Source organism: Nannospalax galili, unplaced genomic scaffold (genome assembly GCF_000622305.1).
Source record: "Nannospalax galili isolate Female #2095 unplaced genomic scaffold, S.galili_v1.0 scaffold215, whole genome shotgun sequence".
NCBI lineage: Eukaryota > Metazoa > Chordata > Mammalia > Rodentia > Spalacidae > Nannospalax > Nannospalax galili.
The window spans coordinates 5,924,402-5,945,309 of NW_008338533.1; the positions used below are offsets into that span (position 1 = coordinate 5,924,402).

Below are 20,908 nucleotides of genomic sequence, written 5' to 3' on the forward strand. Positions count from 1 at the left end.
GGGACTCTTGTTTCTGATGTCATATTCAAAGAAGCAGCCTTGGTCCACAGCCCTACACCTATACCTAATTAAAGGACATATGCAAGTTAGAAAGCATCCTTTTTGCAATCAGTGTATCAGAAAATACAAGTTGATAATAAATGTTTAGAGGGCTAGAGAGATAGTTCCGTCTGTCAAGTGCTGACAGGCATAATTTTGATCTCCAAGAACCTCATAAAAATGTTGGGTGTGTTGGGGTGGAGAGATGGCTCAGCAGTTAAGAACACTTCCTGCTTTTCCAGAAGACCCGAGTTCAGTTCCTGGCATCCACATTGGACTCATAACCACTGCCTGTAATTCCCGGTTCAGGGAATTCAGTGCCCTCTTCTGACTTCCATGAGTACATGGAAGTACTCATATGCACATTCACATGCACACACAGACACACACATATGCATCTAATTAAAAATAAAACAACAGATATTTAAAGAAAGAATAAGCTTGGTGTGGTGGTGCAAACTTGCAATCTTAGTGCTGGAAGGCTTAGACAGGCAAATACTTGGGCTCCCTAGCTGGCCAGCCAAGCCTACTTGGCAAGTTCTAGGCAGGTACGTGTGCAGACAGCAGCCCAGTGCAGAACTCATTTCTAAACGATTATTGGGAATGACTAGCATTGCCAGTATTGTAGTGATTGATTGACATATGTGAGAGGAGGGACATTAGGATAAGGTAGTAGCACTTTAAAGGTTGAGCTCTCCAGATTTAGTATCAGATTTGGGAACCAAATGGTTGTTGGGTTACGGTGCATCAACACTTTCATGGTCATCAAATTCTTGAAGCGCTCACACTCGGTGTGATAAGCCTGAGAATTCCTTGAGAGTAATATGTTCTTGACTGAGCATACCTGCCACGAGTGTCCTGCCCCATCCTGATGCACAGCGCGTGATTAATACATATGCTAGACTAGAATTTCCCATGTGTTTAATATTTTTTATTTATTATTTTTATTTTATGTGTATCCGTGTATTGCCTGCATGTAGGTAAGTGCCCCCTTGTGGTGCAATGCCTGCGGAGGACAGAAGAGGCTGTCGGATCCCCTGGAACTGGAGTTACAGACAGTTGTTAGCTGCCATGTGGGTGCTGGGATTTGAACCTGGGTCTTCTGCAAGAACAACCAGTGTTCTTAACCACGGAGCCATGTCTCCAGCCCCTCCCCATGTGAATTTTGTATTGGGAATGGCATTAAAATTCCTTGTAAATAAGTGGTGGTTTTCAGTGAGCTGTTGGGCTGGACAGAGCAATTCTGATATCAAGGGTCTATATATTTTCCTAAGTCTGTCCCAAAGAATCGGTGCTATTGTTTAAATAAATATAGAAGGGAAAGGGAAGACAGGGGCTTAGGGAAAGGAAAATAAATAAGAGTATTTATCCTGCATATTAAGAAGGAACTCCCTGTATAGAAGTGTGTGTGTGTGTGTGTGTGTTTGTGTGTGTGATATTGTTAGAATTACTCCACTGAGGCAGAGTGTTCAGAGGAATCTGTGGTGTGCTTCCTCACCTATAGAATAGTTTTCAGTTGAATTTGTGTATATTTTGAAGGGTCAACTCACCGCTCTATTTCAATGTGTGAAGTGCACTGTGGTCATCAGTGATGGGTGCAATGACTGAGGTACAGTTTCAAAGCAACAGCATCTGTCTACTGTTGTTGTCATTGGCGCAGTGTGTAACATCAGTGATGCCTTTCCCGTTTCCTAACACTCTGTCCGATGCTGTTTTGAATGCAGACAGTACCGCAGGCACACCAGCAATATCAACGACCCCGAGTGTGGAAACGCGCAGGACCAGTACTATGACAACGGAGGTCGCTTCTAAAGTGGAAAAAAGTTCCCCCGCAGCCACTGGCAACAGCGCGTGTCCTTCCACAGAGACGGAGGAGGAGAAGGCAAAGCGGCTGCTTTACTGTTCTCTGTGCAAGGTGGCTGTGAACTCCGCCTCGCAGCTGGAGGCCCACAACAGTGGTGAGACTGGGCTTCCCGTCCTCTCTCAACAGCTCTGCAGTTACCTAACAGATGAGATCTTTGCAGCAGGGGAGCCGGGGGTGGCAGAAAAGTGGCAATTATTACGTGGAATTCCTCAGCCACAAAATAGTTAAAATGACAAGGAAAATATCATTCACATGGGGACAAAGGAGGGTTTCTAGGGCTTGCAGTCCGTGTGTGTGTGTGTGTGTGTGTGTGTGTGTGTGTGTGTGTGTGTGTGTAAGCACCACAGAATAAGGTGAACTGTAACTCTAAAATACCCTTAGATTTCTGCCATGACTCAGGCATTCCCATACACTTGCTTCCAACATTACTTTTCTGGAGTTGCTCCCATAATAGTGCTGCAATCCACACAGAGTTTCATGTACTTTCGATTAAAACCTCTCTGTTAAGTGTTGCATAGCATGTAACGAACCAAATCTTATGTGATATGGACCATTGGACATCTGAAAACTTCTATTATGTACAGCTGGAGCCAGACTGCTCCAAATACTATCTTATTTATTCTCCCAACAGTTTAAAGATATTTGTTTGAGGTCCAGAGAAGGAGGACTGATGCAGAGATCCATCATTCATATCCATCTCTCTTACTTTTGACATTTTAAATTTTCAATATTTATTTTTATTTGTGTGTGTGTGTGTGTGTGTGTGTGTGTGTGTCTGTTGATCTGTAAGTGGGTATGTGCATGTGAGTGCAGGTGCCTGCGGAGGGCAGAGACATTGGACCCCCTGGCTCTGGAGTTGCAAGTGATCATAAGCTGCCCGATATGGGTGCTGGGAACCAGAGCGAGAATGGAGTCTCACTATGTAGCTCTGGCTGGCCTACAAGTTACTATGTAGACCTGCCTGGCCTCAAACTCAGAGAACTGCCTGCCCCTGCCTCCCGAGTGCTGGGATTAAAATCACGTACCACTGTGCCCAATGTAAACATTTTAAAGCAGAAAAAAAAGGTGGAATATGGTGGGCCGAGGAATAAGTAGTCTTCTGGTATGCTGTGGCTCCAATCTATCCAGGTGTTTTATGTACTTATATGTCACACACACACACACACACAAACAGATGGATGCATATGTTCATGTCATACACACACACACATATACACACGTACATATGCATCTCTCTCTCTCTCTGCCTTGCTTTCTCTGTGCATGCATAAAAATGCCAGCTTTTCTCTAAAGCTGGAGTTGATTACCAAGCTGAACCTTACCCTAAAATCCAGGGTTTGGGGGCCAGGGTTCTTAGACTGCTGGAGTAGAAAAAGAATTGTGATTCATGCCTTTAATTCAGGGTTCAGCTCTAAGCTGACACTGCCCAGTGCAATGCTGTGCTGGTGATATTTTATACACTGTGATGATCCATCATATGTTTACACATGTGAATTCATTCTTTCCATGCAGATACTAGGAGACAGTAAGCATCATCAGAAAATCCATTTATTTCCAAACTACGTTATCATTGTATACAGTGACAGAGAAGCACATTCATTTTGGATAGGGGTCAATTAACCATGGCTGTGCAGTTTGAAATTTATTTATAAAATTGTGGGAGACCTTGAATTCTCATCAGACATATCTGAATAAGAAGGGGTTAATTTCATTACATCACATGAGGTCATTATTTTCATAAACAGTCCAGTTCTTGGTCCTCACTTCATGCTCTGTCAGAATGACCCATGAAGCCTTAAATATGTATTGACACAGGCATGACACCTAGGGACTCCATGATTTACATTGAGGTCCTGGACAGGTGTCATTTGGGGAAGAGAAAGAGAAGAACTGTCACTGCACTTTGTGCCAAGCTCTAGACTGACTCTAACGATCTCGTCTAAGAGCTTGAAGACATGAATGGGGGTCAGTCTTTCCTCTGTCACTTTTCGGGAGTATCCCTTCTGGACATCCAGCCTGGACCAGTCACCACACCGAACCTGCCTTTCCAAGCTGCCTCTTGGATCGACCTCTTCCCTTCTTTTCCTGTCCCAAATCAGAGAAATGCTCAGTTTAGAGCCCTCCCCAAAGCCCCTGGGTCACTATGGCGGTGACTTAGACTGGAACTCAAAGTCTGTGCCAGGACTAGGAGTGGTAAAGGAAAGAAAAGATGGTCTTTGGCGGCCTTTGATGGCCTGTCCCCACACGCCGCATTTGATCCCACCCCCACTCTGCTGTCTGTAACTGCAGCCTGGCAGAGGGGCCTGGCTTCTGCTGTGGGGAAATGCTGTGCAGTGCTCTCCTGCCAGGAATTCATGCAGAGCTGAAAATCCAACATGGCTTTATTGCGGGATGTTTCAGTGTGGCTGCTGAGAGATTTCAAGACCGGGATCTGGGAGCTGATTGAAATTTAGGGAGTAGAAAAGCGCAACGTAGTGGAGTAAGAGAAAGAAGGGAAAGGAAAGCAGGTGGCACCAGACGCTTTATGCAGCCAGTCACCACCTGGGCCTACCAGGCAATGCTATGGACTCAGGGTTGAGAGTGCTTGCTGCTCTACTAGAAGCCCTGAGTTCAGTCCTCATCACTCATGTCAGGAGACTCACAACCCATAACTCCTGGTTTAGGAGATTTAACACTCTCTTCTGGCCATCAAAGCACTTGCACACACACACACATGCACACACACACACACACACACACACACACAGTAATATAACTTGGGTGGAGAACGTAGCTCAACCAGACGCTGTGCTTTTAACATTCAAAGTCTGCGCAACACATAGAAAGGAAGTCTTAATTTCACAGTTTACCCTCTGCTCTGTGGTTTGCAATGTCAACACTTCATTTGGTCAGAGGATGACAGAATTCAGAACTGAACTGGCTGTAATTCTGTGTCTTCATCTTTCTAACCACAGTGCAACGATTTTCAGTTCGCTTCCATGTGCACTTACTAATACATTTAGCCCAGGGCGGTGAGCTGTGCCTCAGGGAGCACAGCCTTTCAAACTGTTAGAAATTTACTAAAGAAACAAAATCCGTGTGTGTGTGTGTGTGTGTGTGTGTGTGTAGCCCATGTTATGTCCACTGGTGAACAAGCAGCAGCCATGCACTAAGTCCCCCATAGTAACCACATCCATTGTTTAGCATATAGACTAGCGATGGGTTAGAGAGATGGCTCAGCTGTTAAGAGCTCGTAAAGTCTGCCTTTTGATGGTGATATTTTTGTGCATTCAAACTTAGTAAGGGGGCTGGAGAGATGACTCTGCTGTTAAGAGCACCGGTTGCTCTTGTAGAAAACCCTGGTTTGGTTCCCAGCACCCGAATGGAAGCTCACAATAGCCTGTAACTCCAGTTTCAGGGGATCTGATGCCCTCTTCTGGTCTCTGGGCACCAAGCACATACATAGTACATATGCATACATACAAGCAAAATTCATACACATAAATAAAATAAGTAAATCTTTAAAAAATTAAATATAAACTACCAAGATTTTATATCAAGTAGTCCTTCGCTGCCAGCATTTAGAATGGCTGCTGCCAGTGGAACCCACACTGCCAGGTTCAGTTAGTCCATTTAATAATTATTTTTCTAAATTCCTTTTAAATGCATTCTGGGAAAGTCATGCCCACCTTGGTTTCTACTGCCCTTCATTCCATCCCTCAATAACTTCAAAACTCTCAGCTTTCTTCTGGAATCAGGTATTAGGAAACCACTCTTAGATTAGTTTTAAAGACCAATTCTTTTTTTTTATGCATATAGATTTATTTTTATTTTTATTTTTGTTCCTTTTTTTTTTTTTTTTTTTTGGTCTATTTGAAGCAGGGTCTCCCTGTAGCCCCAGCTGTCCTGGAACTCACTATGTAGACCAGGCTGGCTTTGAATTCACAGAGATCTGCCTGCCTCTGCCTCCCAAGTGCTGGGACTACAGGCGTGCACCACCACGTCCGGCTTAAGACCAATTCTTATCAGAAGCAGCCAGGCCTCAGGGTGAGCAGAGGATGTGTGTGGGGGGGGGTCCTTATGTATTCAAAATATCATTTTATTTTTCCCATTAAAAGTGTATTATAGACAAACACAAAATAGTGTCTGCAACACCAAATATGAACTACACATTTGTACACTGCTTTTGAAAACTAACGTGTTTTGAAAATATTTACCGATTTATTTTATAATACTGAGAAATATATTCCTAATCCTAAACAACTGATTACAAGCCAATTTGGGGAACATGGATTTTTATCAAATACTGTCTGTGATACAGTCTAGTAGAGTGAAGCAGAAGGAATTTAATTTGTACCCTCAAATATATAAATAGCATTTTATGGGAACAGGCTAGGAAATTGTCTTCTCTGGCATGTACCCCCTCCCCCATCCTTTTCTCTGTCTTCAATGGAGCTATAAGACCATATGGCACCTCTTAAGAGGGGTCGTGGGACCACTCTCACACTGCACAACTGCCTGAGGCATGGGCTGGGGTTTGCTGATGCTATTTCTGTTGCATCCTCTATTTTCTGCTAAGGTGTCACCATTTGGAGTTGCACCTAATTGATTTTTATTCCATAGCACTGGACTGCAGGAATGGAACAGAGACATTACTGCCTTAATGGTTTTAGAATTGGAAAGTGTAGTAGCTCTCAGGGGCTGACTAGCAAGACCATAGGGCTGCCTAATGATGTGTAAACACCTCAGGGACCTAGCCCTTCAAGGAGAACAGAAAACCCCTTTAAACCTACATGTGATAAACACAGATTTTATAGATCATGCCCTTTTTTTTAATGTCCTTTTGAACATCCTACTTGTTTAGATAATTCTGATATTTTTCTCTACATCATTGAAGCTAATAGTAGGGGCAAATTTTTCTGGTAATTGTTCAAAATAGTTGTCCTAGTTTGTTTCTTCATTGCTGTGACAAAATTCTCTGACCAATACCAACTTGGGGAGGAAAGGGTTTATTCGGCTTACATCTCCCAGGTCATAATTCATCACTCAGGGAGTCCAAGGTAGGAACTCAGGGCAGGAGCCTGGAGGCGGGAGCAAGAGTCAAGAAGATGCCCCACAGACATGGCCACAGTCTAGTCCAATGGAGGCAGTTCCCCAATTGAGGGCCCTTCAACCCAGGTGTGTCAAGTTGATACTAAAGCATCCGCACAACAGTTAATACTTGATGATTTTCACTCAGTGCCTTCCAGTGCTTATGTTCCTAAACAATGTTCTAGCCCTCATTAAGCTTTTCAAAAAATTTATATTATTTATATTTATGTGTATGATTGTATCACCTGCATGTACCCAAGTACACCCATGTCGTGCAGTGCTCATGGAGTTCAGAAGAGGGCATCAGATCCCTTGGAACCGAAACTGCAGATGGCTGTTAGTCATCATGTGGGTGGTGGGAACAAAACCCAGGTCCTCTGCATGAGTAGCCAGTGCTCTTAGCTGCTGAGACGTTGCTCCAGCCCCCTAACTAAGTTTGAATGCACAGAAAATATCACCATCAAAGAACAGGCTGTACTAAGTTTTAAAATGCTTGGAGAGTTTACCAAATTTTAGATGCTTAGACATCTCTCCTTTGCTGCTAATAAAGTTAAACTGTGGAGAAAAGGTAGAGGAGGTTGAGGAAAAGTTATTGGGCACATGGAATGCCAAAGACATCCTTAAATAGGAAGCACAGCAATAGAGCCCGTCAGCGGGGACCAGCACGCTTCGCTTTCCTGTTTCTTTCTCTTTTTATTACTGAGGCACTGAAGAAGAAATACTGCCCGCTAAGAGAAGCAAATTAGGACATCTTCACCCCAAAAGCCTGGACCAGAACTGTTTCCAGACTGAAAAAATCCATGCTTTCAGTGTTTAACTTTTGGTCCAAATAAGTGTCCAATACCTCAACTAGTTTTCACAGACCATCTACCATCTACTGTGTGTTAGATGGTGTGAACAGAGCTGTGAGCTAGACCTGGCATCGGTCTGTAGAAGCCCTTGCCCAGTCCTTGCACATGTTTAGACTGAGAATATTTGGAGACTGGATTCATGTGAGCAACTTGTTTAAGCCTCTCAGCCTCTTCCTCTGTGGGTTGAGTTTGATCATGAACAGAGAGGGGTTGGGGGCTGGAGAGATGGCCCAGCAGTGGAGTGCTTACTGCTCTTGCGGGGGACCCGGGTTCTGTTCCCAGCACCCACATGGTGGCCCACAATCTCATTTAGTTCCATTTCCAGGAGATTTGATGCTCTTTTGGTGTGTGGGGACACCTGCACACCTGTGGTGCACTTTAACAGGAACACATGCATAGATACAAATATAAATAAACGGAAATAAATCCTCCAAAGAGAGAACGAGAGCCCTTTTGATCACTGTTGTGCTAGGATGCCTCCTTCCATCATTCTAGAATTGATTCACAGGTGCACGCGTGCACACACACATGCACACACACACGAACACACACACACGGACGCACACACATGAACACATGCACGCACGCACACATGAACACGCATGCACACATGAACACACATGTACACACACGTGCACACACACACGTTTGCTCTGAAATGTTCCCCCGAAGTTGCACGTGTTCAAGACTTGGTTCCAAAGGTGGTGAAGGTGAGAGGTACTAGACTCTTCAGTAGAGTGGTTAATGGGTGGGACCCAACACACCTCTCTATCTGGGTGGCACTACTTGGGCTGAATGGCTTACTAGAGTACTAGAAACAAGGACATGAAATTAGAAGGGGCCGTCGGAAGGGGACCCAGTTGGAGGGTACTTGGGAATGAATCTAGGCCTTTGGGGTTATGCACTCAGAGGAGATTGTGGGACCCTGTTCTCCCTCCACCCTCACTCTTTCCCTTCCTGGCCATGAGGTGGGTGCCTCCTCCCCAGAGTCCCCAAAGAGCCGAGGCCATCCAGTCCTGGACTGAGATCTGGAATACTGAAGCCCAGATAGATGTTTTCTAAGTTGAAGATGTCGGCCGTTTGTTGTGTGGAAGGCGTACAGCTCCCCCTCGCTCCTCCTGCCTATGAGCAGACTCTTTGAGGTAATCACTAGCCGCAAATGCCTACAGTTAATTTCCATTCAGCATCTCATGCTTCATTTCAAGTACGTGGCTAGTGGACATCTTGTCCACCATGTACCCGTGCAGATACTGACATTTTTCACCACTGAAGACATTTTTATTACACTGTACTAGCACCATAATTCAGAAATATGTTTGGAAGACTGTGATAGTGGATGATTTAAGTTGAATTATCTCATAAAAGAAATTTGTAGATGCCTGTGAGCATTCAGGGCTCAACTGTTCCCTTCATTTACCTCTCACTGCTTAACAAACACACGTGGTGACTTCATAGTTACCGCAGCACATTTTCCCGCCACACAGTCACATGACTGTTCCTAAGTGCGGCTTCATGTGCTCACCCTTCAACAAGGTCGTTGATTTACAACTCTTCTGGAAGTGCACTTGGGACTGTGTGTTCCCAGTGAAGACGTGGGGCTTGACAGTGGCAGCTGGGCAGGCTTGGGACCTTTGGGGCTCTTAGAATTTGCTATCAAGAACATCTGTAACTTTCATTCACAAAGTAAAAAGACCCTTGCTGGGGTGGCATGCCTGTGATCTCAGCATTCAGGAGGCTGATGCACAGGGATCACTAGGTTCAATGCCAACCAGGGCTCTAGTACATAGTGAGACCCTGTCCCAAAAGGAAATACATAATTAAAGAAAAATAAAAGTAGTTTACATAAAAAGCAAACAAAAGCATCGCTTGCATCATCACCCCCTCCCCATTATGGAAGTGTGCTGCTGATTTGTTTCCCCATTGATCGGTAGGAATTACTAAGCTCCCTTAGAGACTGAGGACCAAAGTGAGGTGACATTTCTTAGTCATGTGGGGGCTTCTTCTGAAGAAGCCACACAATTAGCATCCTGTGTTCTCTGTGGTCAGAGTTTCAGGGCATCCTGGGTAAAAGAGGCCTCTGGGTGCCTGTTGTTCATCCTCTCCTGCTGGAGAGACAGGCCTGTCCGGAGTGACAGGGGCTCTCTGGGTTCAGCTTTTCCTTCTCATCCTACTTGCCCACAACCCTCCCTGAGGTTCCTCTACCCCTGGCTCATTCTGCACTTTGTCCCTGACTCCACCTCCACAGCTTGCCCTCTAGGACCTTTTCTGATCAGAAGACAAAGTTCTCTGTTCTTTGCGTTAGACATCTCACTACTTGTCTCTGCTCTTACCAAACTGGGCTGTGTGCTCATTACTTGTGAGTCAACCAACTGCATTAACCAGGGAGCCGAGAAAAATACTGCAACTTTCTAATCAGCTATGGCATTGCTTGGTCCCGTGACATCATGGATGTCATTCTGGGTACTCGATGCTTGTTGATATGCTGTTTTGATTTCTGTCTTTCCCCCAAGACAAAAATCCAAATGCAATCAACATGGAAACACATTCTCTACAGAAGATGTGGGTGATAAAAGGTTAACTTGACATTCAAAAGTTTTCAAGAAGAGCACATGTGTGGACGTGCGATGCTGAGTATTCAGGTACTGAGTTTTAAGCACTTTCTTCCTTGGAACACACAGGATTGGTAAATAATGAGTAGCATAAATAGACACATAGAACATCACCTTGCACCTATGAGGAATTCTTTAAGCCAGTGAACCAATACTTATCCATAAGTTGGATCATAGAGCTAGTGAGGGAGAAGGCAGCTGGATGACTCTTGGCAATCACATGGGTCTGTTGAGATTCTAGTTAAATGGCATTAAACTCAGGAGCACAAATGGGCATTTGATGATTAGACTTGAAGCTATTGAAGTTTATATATAGGAGAAAAATTGTAGACTATTCCAAGATAGTGCTTTCCCTCTGAAACCACTGTAGTAAGTCTACAGAATTTGGACCAAGACCCCAAAATTGTCATATTCTTTATCCCTGCAGTACCACTTACAAAAATCTTGGATGAAGAAATTATCAGGTGTGCTATAAAAATTTAAAGAGTATGATGTTTATTGCAACCTAATTCTATAAGGGATAGAGGAGTAATACTAATTCCTACCATTGGATATCAAATAGATGATATCCACTGTTATCATTAAAAACTATCTGCATTAAAAAAAATTATATGTAATTCCATAAGAATTTTCATGCAGCTCCATTTTTGCTAAGTTATCCAGTCTTTTTAGATTGCACATATATGAATACAAAATAAGGGTTGAGAGATGGCCCTGTAAGTAAAGGTGATCTGCCCTCAAGCCTGGAGTTCTAGCCCCAGACCCACATAAAGGTAAGAGGAGAGAACCAACTTCAAAAGTTGTCCTCTGACCTCCACAGATATGTCATGGCACAGGGGTCCCTTCCTCCCTCCCTCCCTCCCTCCCTCCTTCCTTCCCCCCTCAATAATAATAATAATAATAATAATAAATTCATAAAATGACTGACATATAAAAAAGTTTCATAGTTTGAGAGTGTCGCTACTTCATAGAACTGTTTGTTTTCTTTTGAAAAAATATTCTCTAATTTCCTAACAAATTTTTCCTTATTAAAGGCTTGTTTTGTAACTAAGTCTTTGATTAGTTTTCCTTCCTATTCACCTTCCCTCTATCTAGCACCTAAATTGCAAACAAACTAAAGAAAGGAAGTAGAGCTTTGCAGTAGAGCAGTTATCTAGTGTGTGTGAAGATTCAGTGCTGAACCACACAGTGGGAGGAGGAGGAAGAGGAACAAGGGAGGAGAAAGAGCTGGGGGGGTGGAGTTGGAGGAGAAACAGTGGAGGAAGAGAAGGAGGGGGAGGAGGGCAAGGAGGAACTCCTACAGGTGATGGGGAAAGAATGGAACACTAGCCTCTTCTCATATTTTGGAGCAATATTTATCTTGCCCCAAAGTAGCCAAAACTAAACAAGTTAATAAACAGCAAACACATACAGGACTCCGTGAAACCTTATGACCTATGGATTTAGTTGTGGATGGACAATGTTTTCTCCTTTCAGAAGACATGGAGCTTCAAATAGAGGACACCGTCAGTGTCAGTCATAAAAGTGACAGTCCACAAGGCTCTGAGATTCTCAGAGGAGGATGGAGACAAGGGCCGAAGCAGTTCTTATAAGTGAGCTGTCACCGTGCAGGTCTGAGCCTCACAAGATGCTCCCAGGATACTAGAAGCAGAGATGGTAACACTGGCTGAAGCTGCCTCTTCCCACACACTAGGATTCATGGAATTCCGCTAAGATGGACAGCTGCACATTGTGGGGAGCAACGTGGGATGGGGGGCGGTTCGAAAGGCTCAAGCTGAAATCCATTTTCATTCACATATAAAATAACAAACTGAAAAAGACTCATATGTGACTGTCCCTGGGTGGCTTGGAATTCCTGGCGGTTTGTAGGAACTTTGCTAGGAATCCATTTTCTGCTTACAAAGGAGTTCAAACTAGTGCTTGCTGTATGACCACATGCAAGTCACCTAACCTTTCTGAACCTGCTTTGTCATTTTTAATGGTCATTATGATAGTACTCATCTCACACAACAGTTGCAAGCATGGAAACTCAACACACAATCTGAAGATTCTACAATCATGTGTTTATATCATCAACACACATGTTATCGCTCAAAAATGTAAATGTTTTAAACTTAAGAGTACATTTTTCTGAACTTTAGCTGCATAAAAAGTAAAGCTACCTTCATAACCTATTCAGGCTTTGAAAATCTACAACTATCCAGGAGCTATTTACGATGACTGACACTCTGTTACTAAGTGTATAATGTTATGTTGCACAAAACTTGGCAGTATTTGATGATGAATAGTAATCAGAGTCAAAGTTACTAGCTGAAGTCCAGGGGGTTGCATCAATTTTCCTACATTTTTAGTCATACGTGTGTGTGCGTGTGTGTGTGTGTGTGTGTGTGTGTGTGTGTGTGTGTGTGTGTGTTCTACCTGCCAGGTTCCAATTCCAAATCACAAATGATGTGAAGCAAGATGGAACCAGGAGTCCCTCATGAAGGTCAGAAGGATTCACTTTCAGAGTCCCTGTATCTTCACAAGCCAGACTAGTCATAAAGAGCTACCTATTTTGATGCTTCCATAAACCGCCTGTTGGGATGAAGGTGTCCGGCCAGCCGTCCACATGCTGCTTATTGCTTGTCCCCAGGGCATTCTCCTCCCATACTCTCCTGCATCTTCAGAACAAGTAGAAAACAGCTGTGCTCACTGTGTTGAGAGTAAAATAGTCCAAAGCAAGTGATGAGGCATCCCAGCCACTGCTGTGGGGACTCTGGGGCTTATGCTCCTGTGCACCCTGTCTTCCTGCAAGATGCTGACTTCTCTTCCTTACCCTGAGACACAAGCATTTTAATAGCTGGACATTAAGAATACTGACCATCAAAGTGAAAAATCGAGGTCATAAGAAAGTTCTTTGTACCCTGGACTCTGGTGTTATGATCATTCTGAGTGAGGGAAATGCGGTTAGCAAGCTCATTCCTGGATTTTCCTCTTATTTAGCATGGTGTGATCTGCACTGTACTCCCAACATGTTCCTTCATGAATACTCAAGAGGTCTGTGCCTGTGACTCAGAATCACTTTTTCTTATATTTATTTGAACTAGCAACCAACAGTCTCATAAACACAAATAGGAACACAGAGAAAAAATAAATTTAAAAATCAGAAGGGCAGAAAAATAGAAGAAAATCTTCTAGTAAAAGTACATCAAGAAGTGAGCAGATAGAAAAATTGATCAGCAAGGAAAAAGGAGAAAGGGGTGAATGAATGTTTACAGAGATTTCATATACATACAATGATCCCAGAAATCAAGTGTCGGTGGTAGTTGCATTAACTGTGTGTGACAGTCCAGAGTTGCTAATGGTTTAACTTTCCAGGCAGTCATTGCAGCATACCTGTGTAGCCTTTGACTCACCTCTGCTCTCCCTGGTCTCTTACTTACATTAGGAATTACAGAGCCCATCAGCTTGGGCTTCCCTGTCCTAAGGCAGCCATATTTCAGTCATTGGAATTTTATTTACCATTACTCTTGCACTTTGTGACTAAAACAGAGTCAAGAAAGCTTGTTTCTATTCTGTTTGTAAGTGGGCGTATAATTACTGTTACTGTTGTTAACACACCATGTTCAACCTGGTCACACTTGTGACACATCTCTCAAAACTAATTGTACCTTTGGCAACTAGAGTGCTCTCCATGGTGTGTCCTATGAGCATCAAAAGAAAAGGAGGTAAAGTTAAAGTTTCCATGGGAATTTTACCAAGGGCCTTCTCAAGTTTAGCTACTGTACTGATAGTGCTTACTGTGACATCAAATGTTTAAAACGGTGAATAGTTTAATAGTGTTATCTAGGGTACTAAGAGCTCCTTCTTTCAATCTATTGCGCCCTAAACATAACTCAATAAAGCTTCACATTTGGCATTCTGTTGTTTCTTTGAGAGATAGAATTAATACAATGTTTCCCCCTTTTTATTTCTTCTCTTTTTTCCAAATATTCCTGGCAGGTACTAAGCACAAAACCATGTTAGAAGCCCGGAATGGAAGCGGGACGATCAAAGCCTTTCCTCGGGCAGGAGTGAAGGGCAAAGGACCTGTTAATAAGGGAAACACGGGCCTCCAAAACAAAACATTTCACTGTGAAATATGTGATGTGCACGTCAACTCAGAAACACAACTCAAACAGGTGGGCAGCTTGTACCATGGAGCTAAGAGCAAGGGCACCCTTTGTGTGGGATGTGTATGCTCCCCTCCTTATCATTTTTATCAGTCCTGTCTGCCACCTAGCCATCTCCCTACCTGTCCACCCAAACTCTGCCCATCCATCTACCCATCCATCCATCTATCCATTCAGCCATCCATCTACCTAGCCATCCACCCATCCATCTACCCATCCATCCATTACTGATCCATCCATTCACCATCCATCCATCCACCCACCCACCCATCCATCCATCTACCCATCCATCCATCCATTCACCCATCCATCCATTTACCCATCCATCCATCCACCCATCCACCCATCTACCCATACATCCATCCATCCACCCACCCATTTATCCATTCATCCATCCACCCACCCATCCATCCATCTACCCATCCATCCATCCATCCACCCACCCATCCATCCATTTACCCATCCATCCACCCATTTATCCATCTACCCATTCATCCATCCATCCACCCACCCATCCATCCATCTACCCATCCATCCATCCATCCACCCATCCATCCAGTTACCCATCCATCCACCCATTTATCCATCTACCCATTCATCCATCTACCCAGCCATCCATTCACTCATCCATCTACATATCCATCCATATATCTATCCATCCACCTGTCCATCCATTTACAGAGCCATACACCCATCCATCCATCTACCTAGACATCCACCAATCCATGCATCTACCTACCATCCACATATTTATCCACCCATCCATATATCTACCTATCCATCTACCTGTCCATCCATCTAAGTAGCCATCCTCCAATCCATCTACCTAGACATACACCCACCCATCCATACACCTATCTACTATCCACTCATTCATCCACATATAAATCCACCCATCCATACATCTACTTATCCATCCACCCATTCATCCCACCCACCCACCTACCTATCCATGCACCTGTCCATCCACCTATCCATTTACCTGTATGTCTCTCCAAATTCCACCTATCTGTCTACCCATCCATCCACCCATTCATTCATCTATCCACCCATCACCCAGAAGCCCAGCCATCCACCCACCTACCAACATGCCTTTCTCTCTTCTGGTCACTGTCTTTATTTTAGCTTATGCTTATTTTAGATTTTGAGGGAAACCTGAGAGGCAGTGGCTGGTGGAGCCTGTTGGAGGCTGTTGTTCATCAATGACTTGAAGTGCTGGTGTACAGGCCCTGTGGGAGGAGAAGGAACCTTGCTCTGCAAGTCCTTCCTCCCAGAAATGTTAGTTTACATTAAAGGTCAATATGCAGTTTCCATCTTTGCTTGTGTGAGTGTATCTGTGCGACAACTCACTTTGCACCGTGATGCTCTTTCATTATGAACATGTTATCAGATGGTCTTGTACTGCATTTCTAATCCCTGTAGCCACCTGCTGAAGCAACAACTCATTATATCATTTGTGCCCTGATTAGCCTTCCAAATACACCAGTGGTACACATTTCCAGTTGAAAGCTCAGCCCTCACATTGTGCTGTGTTTTATGTGTGGATGTACAATATTTTGCTGATTTTAAGCACCTTAGTTATTTATCTTTAGAATTTAAGGGGTTGACATTTAGCTGTGCAAATGTGAGGCTAAATATTGGTATGGAAATAAATTCATGCATGCCTGGGCAGTTCTGTTTATTTGCACATAAAATTCCTTCAGACATCTTTTCCTTTGTAAGTACTTTTCTAAAAAAGGAGATGTGTGCGGTGGTTAGTCAAAGATGAGGAAAAAGAAAATTGTTTCATTTGTTAAAAATACAGACAGCATGAAAATGCAGATCTTTAAGGCAGATCCCGAGGGCAAAAGTGCACGCTGCTCTTTTCCTTTTGTCTCTGTGAAATGTGCATGAAGTCATTATTATCTTCCCTCAGGTTAAAACAATATTTGTGAAAGTGTTTTAGATGAATTTTTATAGCTGTCGTTTTAATTGCTTTTAACAGCACATTAGCAGTAGAAGGCACAAGGACAGAGCTGCCGGGAAGCCCCCCAAACCCAAGTACAGTCCCTACAGCAAACTACAGAAGGCGGTACATCCACTGGGGGTGAGTGGCACTTTCACTTCCTAAGAGATACCACGTCCTGTGTGTCCCACCATGTGCTGAAGGGGTGTTGGGGACGGGAGCTATCTGTTATTCTGAGGAATGGAATGCTCTGCAGGAAGACAAGCAGTTCATTTTAGATGCCAGCCTGCCCGCATCCCATCACTGGAATCCCTAGTCACAGGGCCTGTTCCAGTGTTTGACCACCTTTAGTCTCAACTAATCTAGCTTATGTGTTTAAGCTGAGCTCAGATTTATATCTGGGCAAAGAGACCAGAGAAAAGTCAGACTCTGGTGTGCAAATAAGCTTGTGAAATGTGGTCTTGATGTTAGTCCACACTTTCAGGAAAGAAGGTCAGCAATAAACAACTTCTTGAATTGCCTCTTGATGTGTTCAAGAGATAAAACATTGTTAGTGTGGACAGTCTCAATAATTTGAGATTCTTAAACCACTATCACAGGGTATGGTTTAGTTTTTGTGTGATGATACATCCAAAGACATTTAGATGCCAGGAGAAATAGATGCTGAAAAACTCGCCTCCCTCTCATGTCAAATAAGCTTTCTAGAAAACATCAAGGTGCCAGGTCCTGACCCACGTTGTTCAGGGCATCAGGGGTGAATCTATAAACCTTCTGTCCTTGCAGGCTCCTACTAATGAATAAGTGTTTCTTTCTGTTTAATGCAACCGTGATTTTGATGAGAGAGTTCCAGGTCTCAGTGAAAAATGAGAAAATGACCTCCATAGCATATGCTGAACTGTGCTTCATAAAGTCTGCGTTCTTCAAACAGGTCCTATTGATAAAGTGCCATTGTAAAGTCTGCGTTCTTCAAACAGGTCCTATTGATAAAGTGCCATTGTGTGCAGCTGCCCAGTAACAACAGTTATTAGAAAGCTAAACTCACCTGTAATGGGATCCTCGTACAGTTTGACCCCATTAATTTCTTAGGACTGCCCATTTTTGTGAAAATGAAGTCAACTTCCATTCTTGTATAGATGCAGTTTTAGCTGCAAGAGGAGACTGGGAAGTCTGTGCAAAGCTGATATTTATTTCATTTCGGCTCACTGGTTTTAACTAAGTGCAGTCTCCAGTCCGCAAAGATAGTTTTGACAAGCCAGTATGTGGTTCCTGAGTGAACAGCAAGGCTATGTTTCTGCTCGGATCTGAGCCTTCCTTAGATGCTTCTGCTCGGATCTGAGCCCTCCTTAGATGCTTCTGTTCGGATCTGAGCCCTCCTTAGATGCTTCTGCTCAGATCTGAGCCCTCCTTAGCCGTCACTCCGGTTTCTGCAAACGTCATGCTCTTTCCACGGGGATTGGCATCTTACTCTTGTTACCAGCCAGAAAATATCATCCCATCACAGGACGGGTGTGAGAGAACGCAATGACTTTTTGCACAAAAAGGGGGGGGGGACTTGTCCAAATTGGGGGAAGATAAGTTTTCTTCTATACTGAAGGTAAATTTTGTCATTTTTATTTCTTCTGACTACTTCCTCGATACAACATCCTCATCCACATTCTCTGGGCTTCCCAGATTACCCCCCGGATAAGCTAATGTTACCAATGTGGTAACAGATCTCTCTCTTTTAAAACAAATATTTTCTGCATGACAATTTCTGTGTGTTTAAATGGCAGGACAACAATATCGTTCTGGTTATTTTTTTTTTTTTTCTCAAGATGAACACCTGCTTGTGGGAGTATAAATTTCAACTAAAATACAGTAAGTTTTGCTGACTAGGTCTCTGGAAGACCCTCCATTCCAGTGAGTCTCCCTCTTTTCCCCAAGGACAATGTTCTATGTGTGACTTCATGGCATCTTTATGAGTTTGACTTTGTAGCTGTCCGCTGCTGCACTCTTTAACTGACTAGCATTTTGGATTCTAAGCACTAACTCTAAAACTTTTCATATTGATCCTTTTTTCAAATTTTCTCTTCCTTGTAGGTAAAATTGGTATTTTCAAAAGAGCCTTCAAAGCCATTGGCCCCCAGAATTCTTCCAAACCCACTGGCGGCTGCAGCCGCTGCAGCCGCTGTGGCTGTGAATTCTCCCTTCAGTCTGCGAACTGCTCCAGCAGCCACGCTCTTCCAGACCTCAGCCCTCCCTCCAGCCCTCCTGCGCCCGGCTCCTGGACCCATTCGGACCGCCCACACCCCTGTGCTCTTTGCTCCCTACTGAATTCTAAACAGGAGGCATTGTACTGCAATAATTTTTCAAAAAACAAAATGAAACTTTAAAAAAAAAAACAAAAAAACAAAAGAGAACTATGCAGTGTTTATTTATAGTTTAAAGTAAATCTGAAGAGCCAGGACTTTTGATAGTGAATTGAAAAGATTATTAAAAAAAAAATTGGGGCTGGGCTAGGGGAGGGAGGGAAGGAGTGGCATTTTCCCCAAATGAAAGCATTCCTCTTGAACACTGATTGTTTTAGAAGTGGTCTCCAGCACTGACCAATAGTGGTTTCTAGAACTCCTGAAGCCTGTGTGACTGTGCGTTTTGACACCTGTTTCCCTTGCGTTGTGTTTCCTGCTTTGTGAAACAATTATACATTGTCTAAGGGCATTAACTGGTTCCAATGTATATATGATAATTTACTCTGTAGATTAAAATAATATGGAAAAAAACCTACAAAAACAAAAGCAACACTGTGAATAGTAGGATACCCATGCTGGTCCTTTGGCTATGACAACAGCTACTGGATATGTATCCCAACAATGTAGATGCAATAGTTGTGTTGTCGAACAATAGTGCTGTGTCCCAATCTATGCCATTAGGTTTTAAAGAACTGCACAATTAGAGTGAACAGCTATTTCATACCAGTAGTCAGTAAAATACACCAGATAGTGTCCGGGAGGCCTCCGGGTCAGCATCCTCTTCTGTCCAGCTTCCTAGAACAGGACTGTACTTTGAGGAGATGGAGAGGCATCAAGAAAGGGACTTTCTTTCCAAATACTAGTTTCACACCCTGGAAAGGTATTGCTGGAGACAGGCAAGTGTTTGCCGTGAGCCTGCATCTGAAAACAGAAGACCCGGGTTTCTAGAGTCTGTAGGAAGAAATCAGTAGAACTGTTCCATTCCAAACAGGAGGGGCCATGAGAACCTCAGAGGATAACACAAAATGAGGACACAGCAAACAAGATCAGAGAACACAGCAAGTCTGCGGCATCCTCTTATGTCGTTCCAGTAGGGCTGTCTCTGCGAGCTTCGTTTGATGTATGAGGGTACATGTGTGGAGAGCTGTGGCTGTGGGTTTGTCCTGAGGTTTTATAGATTTCCTACTGACATGATATAATCCACTAACATATATTTAAATGTTAATACCATCAAGAAAAATGAATCTGAGTTCACTGCACACCAATGACACGGCATTTAAAAAGTGTATTACTAAAGTTCCTAGTCTCTCTTTCCTCAGTGGAACACAAGGCACTGATTCCTTGATATTCACCACACAGCTGAACGGAGTTGATGTTTGACCTTTAAAACAAGATTTATCAGGGGTATATATAAATATAAATATATTTAAATATATGTATATTGTATATATGTTAGAAAGATCAAGAGAATAACTTATAAAAAGAATCTATATCAAATAATTCTATAACCATTCAGTGTTACGTGTTATCATTAAGTTGGTAACAAATGGCATAAAATAGCCGTGCCTTTAATTTATGATGAAGGCTGTCTGCTTTATCCCATAAGAAGCTAGCTTGTTCCTACCAAGGTGGTGGGGCTGGATGCAGACAGATTGTTACAGTTAACTATGACCCTCAAAAGGAATAAGAATAGAACAGGGACAGGTCAACCCCCTGCGATCTCAGTTCAAAGACACAAATTATTTTTGAAAAGGTTTTATAGACGATTTAAAATGATAGGTGTTGGCCTTCCGGAAGCTTCTCTCATCTTAATGGGAGTAACCTTCAGAGAGGATGACAGAACTAAGAAAGGACAGCCAGCGGGAGAGGTACTTACTTAGCACTCACTTATATTTGAAGATAACATAGTGCTTGGTGCTGAACAGTAAACGTGGTCTTTAGAGTATTCACCATCTAGCTAGAGAAATTTGTCATAGAAATATATCTTTAAAGCAACTGGCTTTATGTATCTATTGTTTAACAAATAACTCAAACAAAATTTTATAAAGGAAAAAAAGTGGAAGAATGTAAAGGAAAAAATGGTAAGAGAAAGGAGGAAGGAAGAGAGGGAGGGAGGGAGGAAGGAAAGAGCAGCTAAGAAAGTGTATTCAT

General features: G+C 43.1%; 1 protein-coding gene across 4 annotated transcripts in view; it reads left to right on the top strand.

The window, feature by feature from the left end:
• Positions 1 to 18,890, top strand: part of Znf385d (zinc finger protein 385D) — a 997,469-nt gene extending 978,579 nt beyond the window's left edge. For all 4 annotated transcript variants that reach the window (XM_008833156.1, XM_008833158.1, XM_008833159.1 and 1 more), the window contains 4 exons: positions 1,764 to 1,997; positions 14,415 to 14,593; positions 16,569 to 16,670; positions 18,609 to 18,890. In XM_008833156.1, coding sequence (XP_008831378.1) covers positions 1,764 to 1,997; positions 14,415 to 14,593; positions 16,569 to 16,670; positions 18,609 to 18,842 — 749 coding nt within the window. In that variant the 3' untranslated portion in view covers positions 18,843 to 18,890. The remainder of the gene's footprint in view (positions 1 to 1,763; positions 1,998 to 14,414; positions 14,594 to 16,568; positions 16,671 to 18,608) is intronic.
• Positions 18,891 to 20,908: the final 2,018 nt, after the last annotated feature.